At 40.1% G+C, this 20,661-nt stretch overlaps 1 protein-coding gene across 1 annotated transcript in view; it reads left to right on the top strand.

Annotated features, from left to right (window-relative positions):
- OPHN1 (oligophrenin 1) overlaps positions 1-20,661 on the top strand; it is a 332,026-nt gene that overhangs the window by 213,986 nt on the left and 97,379 nt on the right. Inside the window, exon 16 of the mRNA XM_066248964.1 lies at positions 18,941-19,025. Coding sequence (XP_066105061.1) covers positions 18,941-19,025 — 85 coding nt within the window. The remainder of the gene's footprint in view (positions 1-18,940; positions 19,026-20,661) is intronic.

Here is a 20,661-nt window from a genome sequence, read left to right as displayed (position 1 = left end):
GTACACCTCCATGGCACGTGGTCTATACATTGCTTTGTGTGCCCATCACCCAAAGTCAAACCACTTTCCTTCACCATATGTGTGGCCTCCTTTATCCCCCGCATCCCAACTATTCTCCTTGGAGTAACTTCACTTTTTTTTAATCTATGTCCTTGATTCTCAGTTTTATATCCCACCTATGTGTGAAATTATACAGTTCTTAGCTTTTTCTGATTTACTTATTTCACTTAGCATAATATTCTCAAGTTCTATCCATGTCATAAATGACACTATGTCATCATTTCTTATGGCTGAGTTATTCCATAGTGTATATGTACCACATCTTCTTTATCCAATCCTCTATTGAAGGACACTTTAGTTGTTTCCATCTCTTGGCCACTGTGAATAATGTTGTGATGAACTTGGGGGTGAATGTGTCCTTGGGTATCAGTGTTTTTAACTTTTTGGGGTAGATACCCAGTAGAGGGATTGCTGGGTTATATGGTTATTCTCAATTTTTTGAGGAACCACCATACTGTTTTCCATGGTGGCTATACCAGTTTATCAATTTACATTCTCACCAGCAGGGAAAGAGGGTTCCTTTTTTTCCACAGCCCCTCCAACCCTTGTTATTACCTGTTTTGTTTATAACAGTCAATCTAACAGGTGTAAGGTGGTATCTCATTGTAGTTTTGATTTGCATTTCTTTAATAGGTAGTAAAGATGAACATCTTTTCATATATACGTGTTTACTGTTTTATGTCTTCATGAGAGAGGTGTCTGTTCAGGTCCTCATACCATTTTTTTAAATTGAATTGTTTGTTTGCTTGTTGAGTTTTATGAATTCTTTGTATATTTTGGATATTAACCCCTTGTCAGAGCTGCTCTTTGAGAATATCCTATCCAATTTGATTGGCTACCTTTTTGCTTTGTTATTGGTTTCTTTTCCTGTACAGAATCTTCTTAGGTTGATATTGTCCTATTCATTTATTTTTTCCTTTACTTCCATTGCCTATGGCCGTGATGGAGAACCTATGACACGTGTGTCAGCACTGACATGCATAGCCATTTTTGATGACATGCGGCTGCATACCAGAGAAGTATGGGGCCCGCATGCCGAGAAGGACATTTCATCCTCGGCTCTTGCACGGCCAGGTGCAGTAGCCGAGGATAAAACATTTGCTGTAGTGTAGACACTCTGTGCCAGAAGTCTGTAGGCCAAAACAACAGAACTCCAGCACAGAGCGTCTAGTTCTGGGACTTCTTGTTAGGCCATTAGGGGATCTTTGACATCACTTCTGGCTGGCAGAGCAGGGAACAGTGGAATACCACGGGGGATGCATCTCTGGGGGCCCTGAGATCGCCATTACCAGCAACCACATAACCACAGCAACCATCATCCAATCTACTGTTCTGGGGTGTTGTGGATTTCAAATTGACCATCATTACTGAGATAAGTGAGGGGGAAGCTGGGAGAGGTGAGGGCCTGTGCTATGGTGCCATTTCCTGCCATTAGAAATAGCGGCAGCCATCTTAATTTACATAAGATGCAACTTGCAGAATTTCAAGACAGCATCTGGGTTCAGGTGTTTGTTGACTTGAGGTCAAAGCTTGAGAATCTGGAAAGGTGCTGCTTGGAGAATCAAGAGGAGTGCCTCTATGAACAGGAAATTTGGAGTGCCTGGAACTGATTACAAGACACTTTTAGCACCCTGAAAAATATAGCAATGGCTGTACTCAATTTTTTCCTCTATGTACTTTTGTGAGACCTTATTCTCTGCATTAAATAATATCCAAACCAGCAAAAGAAACAGATTGACAGATGAAGTTAGTAGTGCTTGCTTGGGCTTAAAATGTACAAAATACCAACCTTCAATTGAAGATTTAGCCAATGAAATTCAGCAACAAAATAGTCACTAATAGGCAGGTTAGTTAAAGAATTCCTCCTTCCTCACTTATCTTAGTTCATGGCACCCCACACAAGTTAAATAATAGCAAGACCAACAAAAGAAACCGACTGACATGCCTGACCAGGCAGTGGCACAGTGGATAGAGCGTCAGATTGGGATGCGGAGGACCCAGATTCGAGACCCCTAGGTCGCCAGCTTGAGCACGGGCTCATCTGGCTTGAGCAAAAAGCTCAGCAGCTTGGACCCAAGGTCGCTGGTTGAGCAAGGGGTTACTTGGTCTGCTGTAGCCCCATGGTCAAGGCACATATGAAAAAGCAATCAATGAACAACTAAGGTGTTACAACAAAAAACTGATGATTGATGCTTCTCATCTCTCTCTGTTCCTGTCTGTCTGTCCCTATCTGTCCCTCTCTCTGACTCACTCTCTGTCCCTATTAAAAAAAAAAAAAAAAAAGAAACCGACTGACAGATGAACAAAGAAGTCACTAAGCAGGTAAGTTAAATAATTAGTTTTTGGTTTATTAAATAGTTATATATAATATTACAATTATACATTTTTGTTATTTAAACTATAAATATCATGAAATTATGGTGTTTTTTCTCAAAGTGACACACCACCTGAGTTATGCTCAGATTTTTGGCGAATTTTGACACACCAAGCTCAAAAAATTGCTCATCACTGGCCTATGGGGTCATATTTATCAAATGTTCTTTATGGACAAGGTTCATAAGTTTAGTACCTGTGTTTTCTTCCATGTAATTTATTGTTTCAGAATTTATGTTTACATCTTTGATCCAGTTTGAGTTTAAGTTTTCTATATGGGGACAAATTGTACTCATTTCTTTCTATGCATGTGGCTTTATAATTTTCCCAGTACCATTTATTAAAGAGGCTTTATCATCTCCATTGTGTGTCTTTGGCTCCTTTGTCAAAAATTATTTACTCATTTATATGTGGTTTTATTTCTGGGCTCTTGAATCTGTTCAGTTGTTCAGTGTGTCTGTTTTTCTGTCAGTATCATGCTGTTTTGATTATCATGGCTCTGTAGTATAATTTGAATTCAGGTAGTGTGATACCTCTGGCTTTGTTGCTTTTTTTCAGGATTGCTTTGGTTGTTTGAGGTCTTTTGTGATTTTTTTTGTTTTGTTTCTTTTAAAAATGACATTGGTATTATAATGGGAATTGCATTAAATCTGTATATTGCTTTGGGTCCATTGCTTTGGGTCTTTCAATCCATGAACACGGAATATCTTTCCATTTCATTATGTCCTTTTCAATCTCTTTTAATAATGTTTTGCAGTTTACAGTATATAGGCCCTTCACACCCTTTGTTAAGTTTATTCCTAGGTATATTTTTTGTTGTTGTTGCAGTTGTTAAAGGAATTACTTTTTCATGCCATTTTCTCAGGTTTCACTCTTGGCATATAGGAAGGCAGTAGGTTTTTGTATATTAATTTTGCATCCTGAGAGTTTACTGTGTTGGTTTATTATTTCTAATAGTATTTTGGTGGAGTCTTTGGGGTTTCCTATTTACAGAATCATGTCATCTGCAAAAAGTGATGCTTTTACTTCTTCTCTCCTAATATGGATGCCTTTTATTTTTCTCTTGCCTGATCACTCTGGCTAAAACTCCCAGAACTCTGTATGTTGAATAAGAGTGGAGAGAGTGGGCTACCTTGTCTTGTTCCTGATTTTAGAGGAAAAGCCTTCAGTTTTTTTGCCATTTAATATATTGGTTGATGGTTTATCATATATGGCCTTCACTATGTTGAGGTTCTTTCCTTCTATACCTATTTCATTAAGTGTTTTAATCATAAATGTATGTTGTATCTTATCAAATGCCTTTTCTGTATCTATTGATAAGGTCATATGATTTTTGTCCTTGTTTTGTTAATATAGTATATTACATTGTTTGTTTTGCATATGTTCAACCATCCTGTGTGCCTGGAATAAACCCCCCTTGATCGTGATGTATTATTATTATTATTATTTTTGTATTTTTCTGAAGCTGGAAATGGGGAGAGACAGTCAGACAGACTCCCGCATGCGCCCAACCGGGATCCACCCGGCACGCCCACCAGGGGGCAACGCTCTGCCCACCAGGGGCGATGCTCTGCCCCTCCGGGGTGTCGCTCTGTTGCGACCAGAGCCACTCTAGCGCCTGGGGCAGAGGCCAAGGAGCCATCCCCAGCGCCCGGGCCATCTTTGCTCCAATGGAGCCTCGGCTGCGGGAGGGGAAGAGAGAGACAGAGAGGAAGGAGAGGGGGAGGGGTGGAGAAGCAGATGGGCGCTTCTCCTGTGTGCCCTGGCTGGGAATCGAACCCGGGACTTCTGCACGCCAGGCCGACGCTCTACCACTGAGCCAAACGGCCAGGGCCGTGATTTATTATTTTTGTAATGTGTTGTTGTGATTGATTTGATAGTGTTTTGTTTAGGAGTTTTGCAGCTGTCTTCATCTGAGATCTATAGTTTTCTTTTTTTGTGTTTTCTTGGCCAGGTTTTGGAATCAGGGTTATGTTTCCTTCATAAAATATGTTAGAAAGTATTGCCTCTTCATCAATTTTTTGGAAGACTTTAAGGAGAATAGGTACCAAATTTTCTTTGAATATCTGGTAAAATTCACTAGTATAGCCATATGGTCCTAGACTTTTATTTTTGGGGAAGTTATGGATGGTTATTTCAATTTCCTCAGTGCTCATCTATCTATATAGGTTTTTCACTTCTTCATGACTCAGTCTAGGAAGTCTGTATAGTTCTAGGAAGCTATCAATTTCTTCTAGGTTATTGAATTTGATGGCATATAATCTTTCATACTATTGTACTATGATCCTTTGTATATCTGTGATGTTTGTGGTAACTTCTCTTTCTTTTCTGATTTTGTTTATGAGTCATTTCTCTTTTTTCGTTAGTGAGTCTAGCTGTTTGTCAATTTTATTAATCTTTTCAAAGAACCAACTCTCTGTTATGTTAATTTTTCTATAGTTTTTTCCCCCCAATTTCATTCAGTTCCACTCTAATTTTTCTTATTTCTTTTCTTCTGCTGACTTTGGGTTGCCTTTGTTCTTCTGTTTCTAGTTCTTTAAGATGTCATGTTAGGTCAAATTAGGACTCTCTCTTTTTTTTTATAAATAAATTTTTATTAATTTCAATGGGGTGACATCAATAAATTAGGGTACATATATTCAAAGAAAACATGTCCAGGTTATCTTATCATTCAGTTATGTTGCATACCCATCACCCAAAGTCAGATTGTCCTCTGTTACCTTCTATCTAGTTTTCTTTGTGCCCCTCTCCCTCTCCCTCCCCCCACCCCCCGTAACCACCACACTCTTGTCCATGTCTCTTAGTCTCATTTTTATGTCCCACCAATGTATGGAATCATGCAGTTCTTGTTTTTTTTTCTGATTTATTTATTCTCTCTTTTTTTTGAGATAGGCCTGTAATGATTTAAACTTTCTTATTATTGCTGCTTTTGCTGCATCCCAGAAGTTTTGATATATAGTGTTATCATTCTCATTTGTTTCTATATATTTTTTACCTCTGCTTTATGTCTTCTTTGACCCAGTCTTTCTTTAGTAGTATGTTTAATTTCCACATTTTATGATTTTTTAAACTTTCTTTTTGCAGTTGAATTCTAACTTCAGAGCTTTATTGTCAGAGAATATGCTTAGTATAATTTTGTTCTTCTTGAATTTTTTTTAAGGATAGTATTGACCCAACATATGATCTATCCTTGAGAATGTTCTATTTACACTGGAGAAGAATGTCTAATCTGATGTTATGGGATAAGAGGTTCTGTAAATGTCATTATACCCATTTAGTCTAATGTGTCATTTAAGGCTGATATTTCTTTATTGATTCTTTTTGGATGATCTGTCTAAAGTTATCAATGGTGTATTCAGGTCCCCAACTATGATTGTGTTTTTGTCTGTTTCTGCTTTTAGTTTTGATAGTAGTTGTTTTATATATTTCCTTGCTTCATGATTTGGTGCATATATATTAAGAAGTGTTATGTCTTCTTGATATAGTGTAACCTTTATCATTATGAAATATTCATCTTTGTCTCTGTTACCTTTGTTGTCTTGAAGTCAGCATTGTCAGATATAAGTATGTCTATACCTGCCTTTCTTTGGATATTTCTTGCTGCGGTAATTGTTTTCCACCTTTTTTCTGTGAGTCTACTTTTGTCCTGCAGCTTAGATGTGTCTACTGAAGCCAGCATGTTTTGTGTTTTGATCTAATCTGCTACTCTGCCTTTTTATGGGTAAGTTCAGTCCATTTACATTGAGGGTAACTATTGATGCAAGAGAACTTTCTATAGCCATCTTATCTTTTGTTTTCTAGTAGTTCTGTATCTCCTTTGATTCTTTTTTGTCAGTTGTTTTTGTTTGGTGGAATTCCAAACTTTTTCCCTCTCTTTCCCTCTTTTAAGCTCTGAATTTCAGGGGTTTTTTTTGTGGGTAGTTTCCATTAGGTTATTGAAAAAGACAGTTTCAAATATACAAGTGCCCTTTGTCTTATAAGTGCTTCTGCACTCCATCATCCTTTGCTAATTCAGCCCTTGATTATTCCCCTTTTATGTTTTTGTTGTCACACATTCCTGTTTATGTTGTAAGTTTGTTGGAGCTCTTACTTGTATTTTGTGATGTTTTGTTCTTTATATCTGGTAAAATTACCCCTTTGAATATATCTCCTGCAGTGGAGGCTTTCTGGTGATAAATTCCCTCAGCTTCTGTATATTTGGAAAAGTTTTTATTTCTCTTTCATATTTAAAGGATAATTTGATGGATATATTATTCTTGGATGGTAATTTTTTCTTTTTGTATTTTGAATGTTTGTGCTCACTGTCTTCTGGTGTGTAGAATTTCTGCTGAGATGTTTGATGACAACCTGATGGGCTTTCCTTTATATGTTATTTTCTTATTTTCCCTAGCTGCCTTAAGGATTCTTTCTTTGTCATTAATTTTTGACAGTTTTAATACATTGTGATCTGGAGAGGTCCTCTTTGGTTTGAGGTAATTAAGTGTTCTGTTTGCTTCTTGGATTTGGGGATATAGCTCTTTCCATAGGTTTGGGAAGTTCTCATCAATTATTTGTTTATATAGGCTCTCTGTTCTTTTCTCCCTCTCTTTTGGTATACCTGTTATTCTTTATTTTTTTATTTTTATTTTTTTTACAGAGACAGAGAAAGAGAGAGTCAGAGAGAGTGACAGATAGGGACAGACAGACAGGAACAGAGAGAGATGAGCAGCATCAATCATCAGTTTTTTGTTGCGACACCTTAGTTGTTCATTGATTGCTCTCTCATATGTGCCTTGACCATGGGGCTGCAGCAGACCAAGTAACCCCTTGCTCGAGCCAGCAACCTTGGGTCCAAGCTGGTGAGCTTTGCTCAAACCAGATGAGCCCGTGCACAAGCTGGCGACCTCGGAGTCTCGATCCTGGGTCCTGCTCATCCCAGCCTGATGCTCTCTCCACTGTGCCACTGCTTGGTCAGGCCCTATTATTCTTTTATTACTCTTTCTGATGGAGTCAATAATTCTCAGAGAGCTCTATCGTTTCTTTTATTTTTTAGTCTCTTCTTTCCTCTGCATCATCTTTAGGAGCTTATTTTTGATATCACTTATTCTTTCCTATATCTGTCCAGCTGTATTAGCTGTGCTCATTAGTTCATTCTTCATCTTTTTTTTTTTTTTTTTACAGAGACAGAGAGAGAGTCAGAGAGAGGGATAAGTAGGGGCAGACAGACAGGAATGGAGAGAGATGAGAAGCATCAATCATCAGGTTTTTGTTGCGACACCTTAGTTCATTGATTGCTTTCTCATATGTGCGTTGACCATGGGCCTTCAGCAGACCGAGTAACCCCTTGTTCGAGCCAGTGACCTTGGGCCCAAGCTGGTGAGCTTTTGCTCAAACCAGATGAGCCCGCGCTCAAGCTGGCGACCTCAGGGTCTCGAACCTGGGTCCTCCACATCCCAGTCTGATGCTCTATCCACTGCGCCACCACCTGGTCAGGCCATTCTTCATCTTATTTATTGAGTTCTCTATCTCCAGAATTTCTATTTGGTTCTTTTTAAAAATTTCAATCTTTTTGGTAAAGTCTTCGTTTTGTTAATTAATTTGTTTTCTGAGTGCATTGAATTATCAGTGTTTTCTTGCATCTCATTGAGTGTTTTCAGAACTTCAAGTTTGAATAATCTGTCACTTATATCCCAAGTTTCCATGTGTTCAAGATTGCTTTGTGCAGATTTTTTGCTTTCGTTTTAAATTGCATCTCTTTGTTGGTTATTCATGATATTCTATAGACTCCTTCTCTGTCTAGGCATTTGTGAGTGGCTCTTCCTTAGCAGTTTACTTCCAAGAGTTTTTTCTATTTTTTTCCAGTAATTGGCTATAATGCTGGTGGCGAAGGCCAGGCAGGTTCACATTGGATTCAGGCAGACGGTAGAAAAACTGCAGAGCCAGAAAGCATTGTGCCATTACCATTTAATAAAGTCTCACAATAGTGGACAAGCATGCAGGCAGGGAAAACTGCTTCTCAGGCAAACAAACAGAAAAATGGCCCCTCAAAGTGGCGGGTAGGCAATCCACACATCCGCAATTCCCCATCTCTCAAGTGCAGGCACCTGTAGCCTTATATAGGCCATACACCTGTGGTGCAGCCATGCACGCGCATACCAATCAGGCAAAGAACTTGCATCTGGTAACCCCCACAAGCAAGCCTAACACAGCTGTCCCACATTCCACCCCTTTAGGTTGCTTGCTTCACAATCTACATGACAGGAAACAGACTACAGCAACAGCAAAAGTTACACAATAGTTACAATAATTACAAAGGTGCCCTTTGCAATATTTCCCTGAACACTTTGCCCAGCGTGATAACTGGAGGCCCACCTCTAACCCAATGGTAGGTAGGAGGGTCTGTATAGTCCATGTGTGTCCATGGAAACTATAGTGTCCTTGGTGCACCTGCAACTGGATGAGAACCAGTGCAGGATGGCTTCCACAGGTGCTCCCCCCCATCAGGGTCTCTGATAGTACTGTCCATGAGCGACTTGTCCATCCATTATGGGAGTTGGCCCCCTCTGGTCACAGTCCCAGAGTCAGTCTATGATAGACAGCCCAGCTGTCTGTCCAAATCACCAAGGTTAAGATCCATTACAGGCAACTGGCCATACAGCTCTTTATTAACAAACCTTAGCATCTTTCCATAGTGTGCTGCCCATTGCCACAAGCCTCATCCAAACTCCTCAGCTAGCTCACAGGGCCTGGCAGGGTCAAACACATGGAAGGCCTGTGTTGCATTTACAGTTCTCTTAGCTGCTGCTGCTGTAAAATACAAACAAACACCTATTACCTCCTAATGCCAACAGTGGCTGCACATTAGAAGGGGACCAGTGGATTGCCAATTTCACATGGGGACTGTGGCCTCTGCCCATCCCTGTCAGATGGGTCCTTCGACCTTCCCCCTATTCAAACTGGGACAATGGGTCTTGGGGGTCCTGTAACCAGAACACCAGCCATTTTCCTAGCAGATGTCGGGGCCACCCACTTTCCTCGCTTTTTCAGCGTCTGGACCTCTATTCTGACTCAAGCTGCTGCCAAAGCTCCAACAAGACTTTATTAAGCTTGCCATCGAATTTCTCTCTATCTGCCCTGGCCGCAATCAAATCTACCCACATTTGTGTTCGAGTAATTTTTTTTTTGTATTTTTCTGAAGCTGGAAACGGGGAGAAACAGTCAGACAGACTCCCGCATGCACCCGACCAGGATCCACCCGGCACGCCCACCAGGGGGCAACTCTCTCCCCACCAGGGGGTGATGCTCTGCCCCTCCGGGGCATCGCTCTGTCGCGACCAGAGCCACTCTAGCGCCTGGGGCAGAGGCCAAGGAGCCATCCCCAGCGCCCGGGCCATCTTTGCTCCAATGGAGCCTCGGCTGCGGGAGGGGAAGAGAGAGACAGAGAGGAAGGAGAGGGGGAGGGGTGGAGAAGCAGATGGGCATTTCTCCTGTGTGCCCTGGCTGGGAATTGAACCCGGGACTTCTGCACGCCAGGCCGACACTGTACCACTGAGCCAACCGGCCAGGGCCTGTGTTCAAATAATTTTCACAGGCCCATTTCTCTTGTTAGTCGGTGTGTGTGTGTGTGTGTGTGTGTGTGTGTGTGTGTGTGGCAGCACAGGCAGCAGCCCTCACAGCCTTATGGCCCATCTCTGTTCTGGAGAGCATGATGCCATCCACCCCTATGTCCTGCAGCTGCACCAAGCAGGTTGACAGGGGCTCAGTGACTTTCTGCATGAATTTCACCCCCAACTCCATCAGCTGTGCCTGGGTGTAGGGCTGAAGCACAGAGTGCTCAACTACCTGGGGAAGAGGCTGTGGCTGCTGGATCTTTACCTTCTTGGCGACCACCAACTGGGCTCCGAGTCTACGGACAACAGTTGCAACCCAAGCCTCCCTTTCAGAAGAGGAGGACTTAGAATTGCTCTGCCGGCACAAATGCAGCTCCATCTTTCACACCCTCTTCGGTTCCTGTGGCTGCTGACTCTCGGCCTGAAGATGACTCTCAATCTCCTGAACCCACAGTTGTTTCTCCAACAGCCATCTCTGTCAACGTTCAGCTTCCAGGGCAAACTGTAACCTGTGAACCTGTAACTCTGTCCAGAGACTGCTCCACTTCCAGGTGCCACTGGTGCTCAGCCCACACCTCATACTGCAACTCTCGGACCCAGTTGGCCTCTTTCTCCAGTGCTCACTCCTCTTTCTCCAGTGCTTTCACACCATTGTTGGCACTCAGTGTGCAGCTCACCCTGGGGCTTTTGACCTCGCTTAGCTTCTCACACAGAGCTCTCGGTTTCTTCTTTCAGGATTGTAAAAAAACACCCAGCCTATGGTCCCCACCAGGAGAACCAATGGTAACAACCACTCCTCTATTCCACCCTTCAAGGGTATTGGCAGCTCCATACAAATCTACTCCAATCCCTGTCCACTATGCTATATGTAATGCTGATGGCTGAGGCCAGGCAGGTTCACACTGGATTTGGGCATATGGTAGAAAAATTGCAGAGCCGCAAAGCATTGGGCCATTACCATTTAATAAAGTCTCAAAATGGTGGACAAGCACACAGGCAGGGAAAACTTCTTCTCAGGCAAACAAACAGCAAAATGGCCCCTCACAGTGGCGGTATGCAATCCACCATCCACAATCCCCATCTCTCTTGAGCACAAGTTCCTATAGCCTTATATAGACCATACACATGTGGCACTGCCACGTGCTCATGCACAAATTAGGCAAAGTGCCTGCTCCTGGTAACCCCATAAACAAGCCCAGCACAGCTGCCCCACAGTGGTGCTGAATTACAAGTTTTAGTTCTGTGAAATCCCTGTGCTGATCCCCACTGTGATGCTGGTTGCTGGAGGTATAGTCACGACATTGGAGGTGGGGTGGGTTAGGGTGACCTGGTTGCCTTTGTTCTTCCTCCTGGCAATGGTGACTTTGGGCCTCTGTGTATTCTCTCCTGTGCCCTGACCGACCAGAAACCAGACCCAGAGTACCCGATTTGCACATGGGAAACAGTGTTTCTGTAGTTAGTTCTCTGGTATGCCACTGATGTACCCTGCACCCCAACACTAAAGGCAAAGGGTGCGATTTCTGGGAGGCTGGTGAATTCCTGCACTTGTGTCTCTGTTTCTTTGTCTAAAGTGCAGGCAATGGGAAGATGGCGGGAAAACCAGCTGTTTCCCAGAGTTATATCCCCTGCTTTAGTTTTTCCCTCCTGAGAGTGACCCCTGAATCTCTCCGCTTCTCCTGGCAGGGGGAAACCCAGATACAACCAGGTTTCTCCTCTCTCTGGAGCCCTGCCACTAGTGCTTGGCTGCTGGGCTGCATTCTTATTGAAGTTCCCTGCCTCCCTGCCCACCTTTAGTTGCTTCAGTGTAGGGATCTTTCGGTGCTCTTGTGCACTCAGCTGGGGTTTATGCGCTGACTTATAGCTGCTCCAATTGTTGGAATTTCAAGGGGAGAAAGATCAAGGGGATCTTCTCTCTCTGCCATTCTGACGTCACAGTAGTTCATGACTAACATTGTTAATCATTTTCCTATCAAGTAGCACATTTTTTCCCCAACTACTTTTCGTTTAAAAATTGTTTACTTTTGCTAGTTCATTTGCCCATATATACTTTAGAAATATTTGTCATGTTCTAGAAAACATAAATTTGTTGGCATTTTGATATGAACTGTATTAAATCTAAAACTTAAGTGGAATCAAGTTGACAGGTTTTCAATGTTTAGTCTATATTTAGAATCATAGTGTTTTTCATTTATGTACATTTTCTTTTTACCTTTTATACTTTTTCTTTAGGTAAGTCCTACATAATTATGGGTATTTATTCCTAGGTTTGATTATATAACTAACATATACAGAGTACCATTTAAAAAAAATTTTTCTATTTGAATTTTTGAACTGATTGTTGCTAGTATATAGGATGTTTATAATTTTTGTATCTTTATTTTCTGATCAGAGATTTAAAAAAAGCTTTCTTGTGAAGTTTAACAAATTTTCAATTGTTTATCTTGATTTTCAGGTAGACAGTTATTTCATAGGTAAATATTGATTACTCTAACTCAGGCATCCCCAAACTACGGCCCGGTCAGTGAGAGGACCACTGTATTTGGCAGCCCTCCAATGGTCTGAGGTACAGTGAACTGGCCCCCTGTGTAAAAAGTTTGGAGACCCCTGCAACTCCTTTCTAATTTGAACGTATAGTTTTCTCTTTCTTGTTTAATAACATTAAATTTTCTGTTTCTTAATTCTATTAGATATGCCAGTGGTTCATCACCTTTACCATTCATTTAAGTCACCTGGCGAGTTTTAAAAACAATCAAGACCCACCTCCAGAGATTCTGATTTAATTAATATAGGTAGGAGCCTGGGAATTTTTAAAAGCTTTTCAGCTCCTTCTAGGAGAATCATTGTTCTAGACACTCTGACTTGATGATAAGTAATGGTGGTGAATGCAGGATTCTTTTCTGGCTTCTGGGCTTTAGTTTCTAGTGTTGCACCATTAATTGTGATATCAACTGATTGTTTGAGACAAATATAGTAGTGCTGGTGGCAGCTCACACTGGCCTATAAGACCTGATTGTGCATGTCTTTTCCCAGCTTCAAGTTTATTGACATCAATATTGATCATTGAATTGGCCATATACAATGGAAATTGACAAATGCTACAAATGAAGGCTTTTGTCTTTCCCCAGCCACCGTAGTCATTGACCACTTACCGTACACGTCTACAGATCTTTGTTGGATTAAAGAAGTATCCTTCTATTACTAGGCCAAGAATGGCTTTTATCTTTATAATTATTTGAATTTCACTCTAGTCACCTTCAATCATAATAACAACTTTTATCAGCGATTTCTTGAGTATTATATCAGCAATTTTATTAGTATTTCTTCTTTTGAACTACATCGGCTTTTCTTAGACCTACTAGCATTTCAGTTTGTTTCATCTATTACATTATAGACAAGAGGGGCCTGACCTGTGGTGGCGCAGTGGATAAAGCATCGACCTGGAAATGCTGAGGTCGCCGGTTCGAAACCCTGGGCCTGCCTGGTCAAGGCACATATGGGAGTTGATGCTTCCAGCTCCTCCCCCCTTCTCTCTCTCTGTCTCTCCTCTGTCTCTCTCCTCTCTAAAAATGAATAAATAAAATTAAAAAAAGTTATACATTATACAAGAGGAATAATATTTGGATTTGTAAAATATCAATGTGAATTCTTTCCCAAATGTTGAGGTCTAAATGAGTAAAAAGGAATAAAACTAATTTCTCCAATAAACACTACTGTAGTGAATCACAGATTCAGAAAGGTATTATGCTTGGGTGGAAAAGAGCAGTTCAGTCACCAACCTAAAGGAAAAGATGGACTGTATGTTCTTCCGCTAATCCTTTATAAATATTATCTTGTCATGAAAATTTGCTTAAGAATTAAACAATATTAAGCTGGCATTGACATTCTCTAAGAAGTAATTGAAATGCAGAAATAATAATCTTATCAGTGTCATGCCAGATAAAATATAGTATGCTCACTTTGTTAAAGATGACGCTGCCCACATGGAAGCTCCTTGCCCAGGTGATATTAATGTATATTGGGGGCGGACTGTGGGCAGGCAAGATGCTTGTAGCCTGGGACTTGGTTTTAGGACTAAGCCTTTCCCACCCGTTTTGATGTGGGGTGGTGCAATCCCATCATGCCCCAGATAAGTGACTTTGTATTAGAGACTTCCCTATTTTGTATATTGGATTAAAGGTTTTGATTTCTACACTATAAAATGGGGGCAGAACGGGAGCTTGCTCTCTCGGTTTCTGAGATTAATATTAGAGAACAGAGCAGAGAAAAGCCATGTGGAGGAGGCCAGGAGAAGCAGCCAAGATGGTGGAGTGCTGAAGGAGAGGCCAGTTTGTGCAGAGTTCGTGCAGGGAGAAGGAAGGAGATAGGGAACAGAGGTGAATAAGTCTGGTGAGCTAGAAACCTTTGATTCTAGGCAACTTGGATAAGTCAGTAGCTTTGTGAGCACTGAATGTGAGTGGGTTTTGGAGCCCAGTATGTGTTTTTACTTGCCCGCCGGGTGCAAGCTAGGATTAAAGATTATGGCCTATCAGTTTTTGGCTCCATTGTTTCTTTACCGACTGTCTGAATCCAATGCGAACCTGCATGGGCCAGGCTGCTGTGATGGTGGCCTTGGATACTGGCTTTACACAGACCCATAAGATTTATAATCAAGTGAGGTGAAATTGGGGTGGGTGGCCTCACTCAGTTGTAAATTAAGGAATCTAAATAGGACAGACACGTGGCCAAATTGATAGTCACTGTATTTCCACTGAGAATGAAACAGGTCTTGGGCAGGGCCAAGATTTTACACAAATAAGATTTTACACAAATGCAGTCATTCTGCTTCAGAACGTTCCCATTTACAATTTATATAGAAGAAGAGCTATCTCATTCCAACAATTGAAGCATTGAATCCTGTAGCCAGGATTCCTTTGACTTTTCCCAGAGATAGAGCCTACTTCTTACACACCAGGCACTCTTCTGGGAAGAAGGGTTATTATATAGGTGCACAGTGAGGCACAGGCACAGACTGAAGTGTCTCAAGGAGTAAACACTGGGAACATCAACACAGTGGTTTGTCTGCTTGAATGCAGAGTATGAGAGCTATGGGGCTATGGCTCTCTCCACAGATATTTTCATATATGAAAACAAAGTGTCTTTGCCAGGGCAGGGTCATCACAGAGACCCCCCTACTAGGGAAATGCCCGATGGGGCTGTGAGGACAGGACTGCTAACATGTCTTCAGACTAGAGAACCACTTATGTACAGTTTCAGCTTGGGAAAGCCCCCACGAAAGCTGCAGAATGAGCTGTGCCCAACAAAGCCATGGAAGTGGGCCCACCCACAGCCTTGGGAACAGGACCACCACCCTGGTGTGCCCCGAAGGCAAGAGCCCCACCCCAGCAGGTCTTAAGTGAATAGATTTGCTCAGAACCCTTTATCTCTTTCTTATTTCCTACTTCTCCCTTTTGGAATAGTAGTGTTTGTCCTATGCCTGTCCCACTATTTTATTTGGGAAGCATCTGACTTGTTTAACAGGTCCACAGGTGGAGAGTGATCTGCCTCAGGATGTATTATCTCATGCATATCTGAGTTAGGTGATATTTAGATGATTGCACTTAGCCTTTTGAGTTGATGCTGGAAAGAGTTAAGTTTTGGAAATATACAGATAAAGTGAATGTATTTGACATGTGAAAATGTCATGAATGACATTAAATTGGAGGGGGCAGAATGCTGTGGTCTGAATGTGTTCCCCCCCACATTCATGTTGAATCTCAACCTCCAAAGGTAATGGTATTAGGGAGTAGAGCCTTCTGTATGTGATAAACTCATGAGTGCTCATGAGATTAATGCTCTTATAAGAGATTCCGGAATGAGAAGCTTGCAGACTAAATCACAGAAGATGTCCTTAGTTGGAACCTGACCATGCTAGCACCTTGATCTTGGACTTCCACTTCCAGAACTGTGAAAAATAAATTTCTGTTTATAAGCTACCTAGTCTCTGATATTTTATTATAGTAGCCTGAACCACGACACTCAGTCACTGTCTCGTTCACAGTGGCTTTACAGTGAATCTTAGAATTGGGTAGTATCAGAGCTGACACTGTTCTTCGCCAGTGTTATGCTGCCTCTTCTGTGTCTGTCACCTTTCCATATAAACTTTCAGGCCAGGTTTTGATATCCACATAACTGGCTTGGATTTTGATTGGCGTGCATTGACTATATATTGATATAGATCAAGTTGGGAAGAACGAACATTGAGACTTCCTCTCCATGTATATGAAATATCTCTCAATTTATTTAGATCTATGATTTATTTTAACAGGGTCTTGTAGTTTTCTCTATATAGTTTTTGTACATATTTTGTTAAGCTTATATCCAAGTATTTTATTTTTGGGGTGCTAATGTAAATGGTGTTTTTAATTTCATATTTCAGTTATTGCTAGTGTATATGAAAGCAGTTGACTTGTTTATTAACCTTGTATCCTGCAGCCTTGCAATTATTTTGTTCCAGGATTTTCATTGTTGATTGTTTGTGATGATTTACTTAGATAATCATTTTATCTGTAAACAAAAGTAGTTTTAATTTTCCCCTCCTAGTCTGTATACTTTTTACTTCCTTTCCTTTTCTTATTTCTTTAACTAGGCTCTCCACTGCAGTGTTAATTGGAGTGGTGCGAGTGGACATCATCACTTTGTTCCTGATCTTGGGAGTGGGACTTTCTATCTTTCACTATTAAGTATAATGTTAGTTGTATGTTTTTATAGATGCTCTTGATCAAGTTGTGGAAGTTTGCCTCTATCACTAGTTTACTGAGAGTTTTTATTTTAATTGGATATTAGATCTGTCAATTGCTTTTTCTACATCTATTGATATCATAAGCTTTTTTCTCTTTAGTCTATTAATGTGATGGATAACATGAATGGAATTTCAAAAGCTTAATTAGCCTTGCATAGCTACAATAAATCCCATTTGGTTGTGGGGTTTATACAATGTTATGTTCTATTTGCTAATATTTTGCTTCAGATTTTTGTATTTATATTAATAAGAGGTATTCTATCTGTACTTTTTTATTGTAATGTCTTCATTTGGTTTTGGTATTGGAGTGGTGTGGGCCTCATAGAATGAGTTACAAAATATTCCCTTTTTTTCTATTGTCTGGGCGATACTGGAGAAAAATGGTATAATTACTTTGTTAAACATTTGGTAGCGTTTACCAGTGAACAACTCTCAGTCTTCTGCTTTCTGTTTTGGCAGATAATTAATTATTGAATCAATTTCTTTAATATATACCAATCTACTTAGATTTTCCATTTCTGTTTTATGTGTGAATTTTGATTGATATGTCTTTGGAGAAATTGGTTCACTTTATCAAGGTTGTGCAATTTATAGGCATAGAGCTCTTCATAATATCACTTTATTTTCCTTTTGGTGTTGTCCATGGGAACAGTAGTGATTGTCACTCTTTCATTTCTGATATTAGTAATTTGTTTTCTCTCTCTCTCTGCTTTTTAAATTAACCTGGCTAAAGATTTATCAATTTTTTTGATGGTTTCAAAGAACTATCTTTCAGTTTTGTTGATTTTCTTTATTTTCTGTTTTCAATTTTATGGATAGGTGCTCTAATTTTTACTATTTCTTTACTTCTGCTTCTGTGTCCTTTAGGTTTTAGGTATTCTTTTTGTTGTTTCATAAGGTGGAAGTTTAAAGTACAGATTTTAGCCCTTGCTACTTATATAATATATGTGTTTAATCCTATATATTTTCTTCTGAGCACCACTTTTGTTGCAGCCCACAAATTTTTATAAGTTGTATTTTTATTTTGCTTTACTGTGAAATATTTTAAAATTTCTTTGAGAAATTTCTGTTTTGTTACATTCTTTAGAATGTGTTGTGTAATTTCCATATATTTTGGGATTTTTAAGCTATGTTATTATTACTGTTTTCTAGTTTAATTTCATTGTAATCTGAGAGCAGATTTTGCATGATTTATATTCTTTAAATTATTTATAAAGTGTCGAGAAGAGAGGTAGTATTCTACATTCCTATAATTACATCTTAATCTTTTAGTGAGCCTGTGCCCTGGCCCGTGACTGGCACGAGTGCATCTCAGTTTTATTTTGGTTTTCCCACTGAGAAGAGATAGGAAGGCAAGCTGGTATATTATTGGGAATTTCCCTTTTCCTACGTCAGTTAAAGCTGTGATAAAACCCCAGTATATTAGGATCCAGTAAAATAGTTTCTCTTGAAGGGAGGCCATATTGTTAAGAAGGAAATGCTCTGTGCATTGTTTTTAAGAGGCTACTTTTTCTCTCCTCCTCTCAGAAGCACAGAAACATGAGGAACTTTTCTTAGATCTTCCTTGTTAGAACCTGTTAAGTCCCCTGGAGATAAAACTCACATAAGTGTGCCCCCCCCCCCAAAAAAAAAAACAACAACTGGGCGCTGTGGAATTTTTCACTCTCAAACTTGTCCACACAAGCCCCTAGCAATTTCTCAGTTGCAGATTGGGTTTTTCTAACCCTGTACTTGTTTCCAAGGAGGTTGCTGTTCCTGAGCCTCTACTCTAATAAGTTTTGATTCTCTGTATTTGCCTATCTCTTCAGTTTAGGGGATGGTAAGTAGTTTGCTTAATGTATGAGTAGTTTGCCCTATGTATGACCTCAGTCCTCTGATTGATCTAAGAGGAGTTTATTTTCTCTATGTTATACTTTTTCTTGTTGTGGGAATGGAAGAGATGATTTCCGTGTTCCTTACATGCCTGACTGAAATAAATGCAAGGAATTTTTGAGACATCAAATCTATTTTTGTTGTAAAGTTTTCATGTCTTGAAAACTGGTTGAACTATCTTTTAATTAATGTACCTTTTCTTTTAAAGAGGTAAAAGGTAAGATATTTGAAACATTAATTTTTCCCTTTATTTTCTTTTCTCAAATAGATCCTAAATGCCCAGGAGATGTTGATTTTCATAATAGTGACTGGGACATTAAGACGATCACCAGCTCCTTGAAATTCTACCTCAGGTAGGCCTGATACATTTTGGGACTTTGTTTTCCATAGTTGACGCAAGTTGTGTAGATGGAGATTAGAGTTCATGTGCTCCTGGTTTTGGAGTATCGATCAGATTGCTAAAGCAAAAACAAGTCAAAAGGATTTCTGTTAAAGATGAATGTTCATTAGAATACATTTTTTATTTTTTTTAAATTTATTCATTTTAGAGAGGAGAGGGAGAGGGAAAGAGAGAGAGAGAGAGAGAGAGAGAGAGAGAGAGAGAGAGAGAGAGGAGAGACAGAGAGAGAGAAGGGGGGAGGAGCTGGAAGCATCAACTCCCATATGTGCCTTGACCAGGCAAGCCCAGGATTTCGAACCGGCGACCTCAGCATTTCCAGGTTGACTCTTTATCCACTGCACCACCACAGGTCAGGCCGAATATATTTTTTTAAACCTGAGAATTTCAGCAAAGGAAACATTAAAATAATAGAATTGCTATTGAAATAATGGCTTTTTTAGAGAAAAATGATTTTATTTTCAGTTTTTATTGAATTTATTGAATGCTATAGGTTAATAAAATTATATAGGTTTCAAATCTACAATTCTGTAATACATTATCTATATATTGTGTTATATCTTCACCACCCAAAATCAAGTCGCCTTCCATCACCATCTATTCCCCTTTACCCTTTTCTACCTCCCCCACCCTTTCCCTCTGGTAATTGCCATACTGTTATCTGTGTCTATGAGTTTGTTTGTTGTTGTTTTTTGTTTTTTGAGAGAGATTATTTTAAACATCAGCCCTTAAAATTATTTAAGTTTTGCCATTTTGCACAAAAAGTTATGTCACTATGGGCTCACTAGTAAACTCAGGATTTGTGACCATTTAAGGTTAACATGTTTTGGTAGTCTAACCATTTTAAAACATTAAACTGAATCTGCACAAATATAATGTGTGCATCTGTGTATATGTTTCATGTCTCATGCTTTAATAGATATAATGGAAGAAAACAGTAAAATCCAGCCCTGATATTTTGGGATGAAGTACAGTGCCAGGAGCAGGGAAAGCTTTGTCCCCAGCAAATTCTGTGGACTCACAATGTCTTTTTTTTCTGTTGTTTTTTACAGAGACAGAAAGAGAGAAAGAGACAGAGATACAGAGAGAGAGACAGATATAGATAGACACACAGGAAGGGAGAGAGATGAGTAGCATCAATTCTTCATTGTGGCATGTTAGTTGTTCACTAATCGCCGTTTTATATGTGCCATGATCGGGAATGGGGAGGGGCTCAGCTGAGCCAGTGACCCCTTGCTCAAACCAGTGACCTTTGGGTTCAAGCCAGTGACCTTGATCTTCAAGCCAGTGACCTCTAGACTCAAGCCAGTGACAATAGGGTTATGTCTATGACCCCTTGCTCAAGCCAGCTATCCCACGCTCAAGCTGGATGAGCCCGTGTTCAAGCTGGCAACCTAGGGGTTTCAAACCTGGTTCTTCTGCATCCCAGTCTCACACTCTATCCATTGTGCCACCTCCTGGTCAGACTGTGGATTCACAATGTTGAATATATTATTCAGTTTATTAGCATAAGTTTATATTATGTTAAAATATTTGTTACATATATATTTCATGCACATTCATTTCTTACTATTCTTTATGTTTCATCGCAT

This window comes from Saccopteryx bilineata, chromosome X (assembly GCF_036850765.1).
Source record: "Saccopteryx bilineata isolate mSacBil1 chromosome X, mSacBil1_pri_phased_curated, whole genome shotgun sequence".
NCBI lineage: Eukaryota > Metazoa > Chordata > Mammalia > Chiroptera > Emballonuridae > Saccopteryx > Saccopteryx bilineata.
Note: the sequence above shows the minus strand (reverse complement) of the source record. Positions and strands in the feature narration are given on the sequence as shown.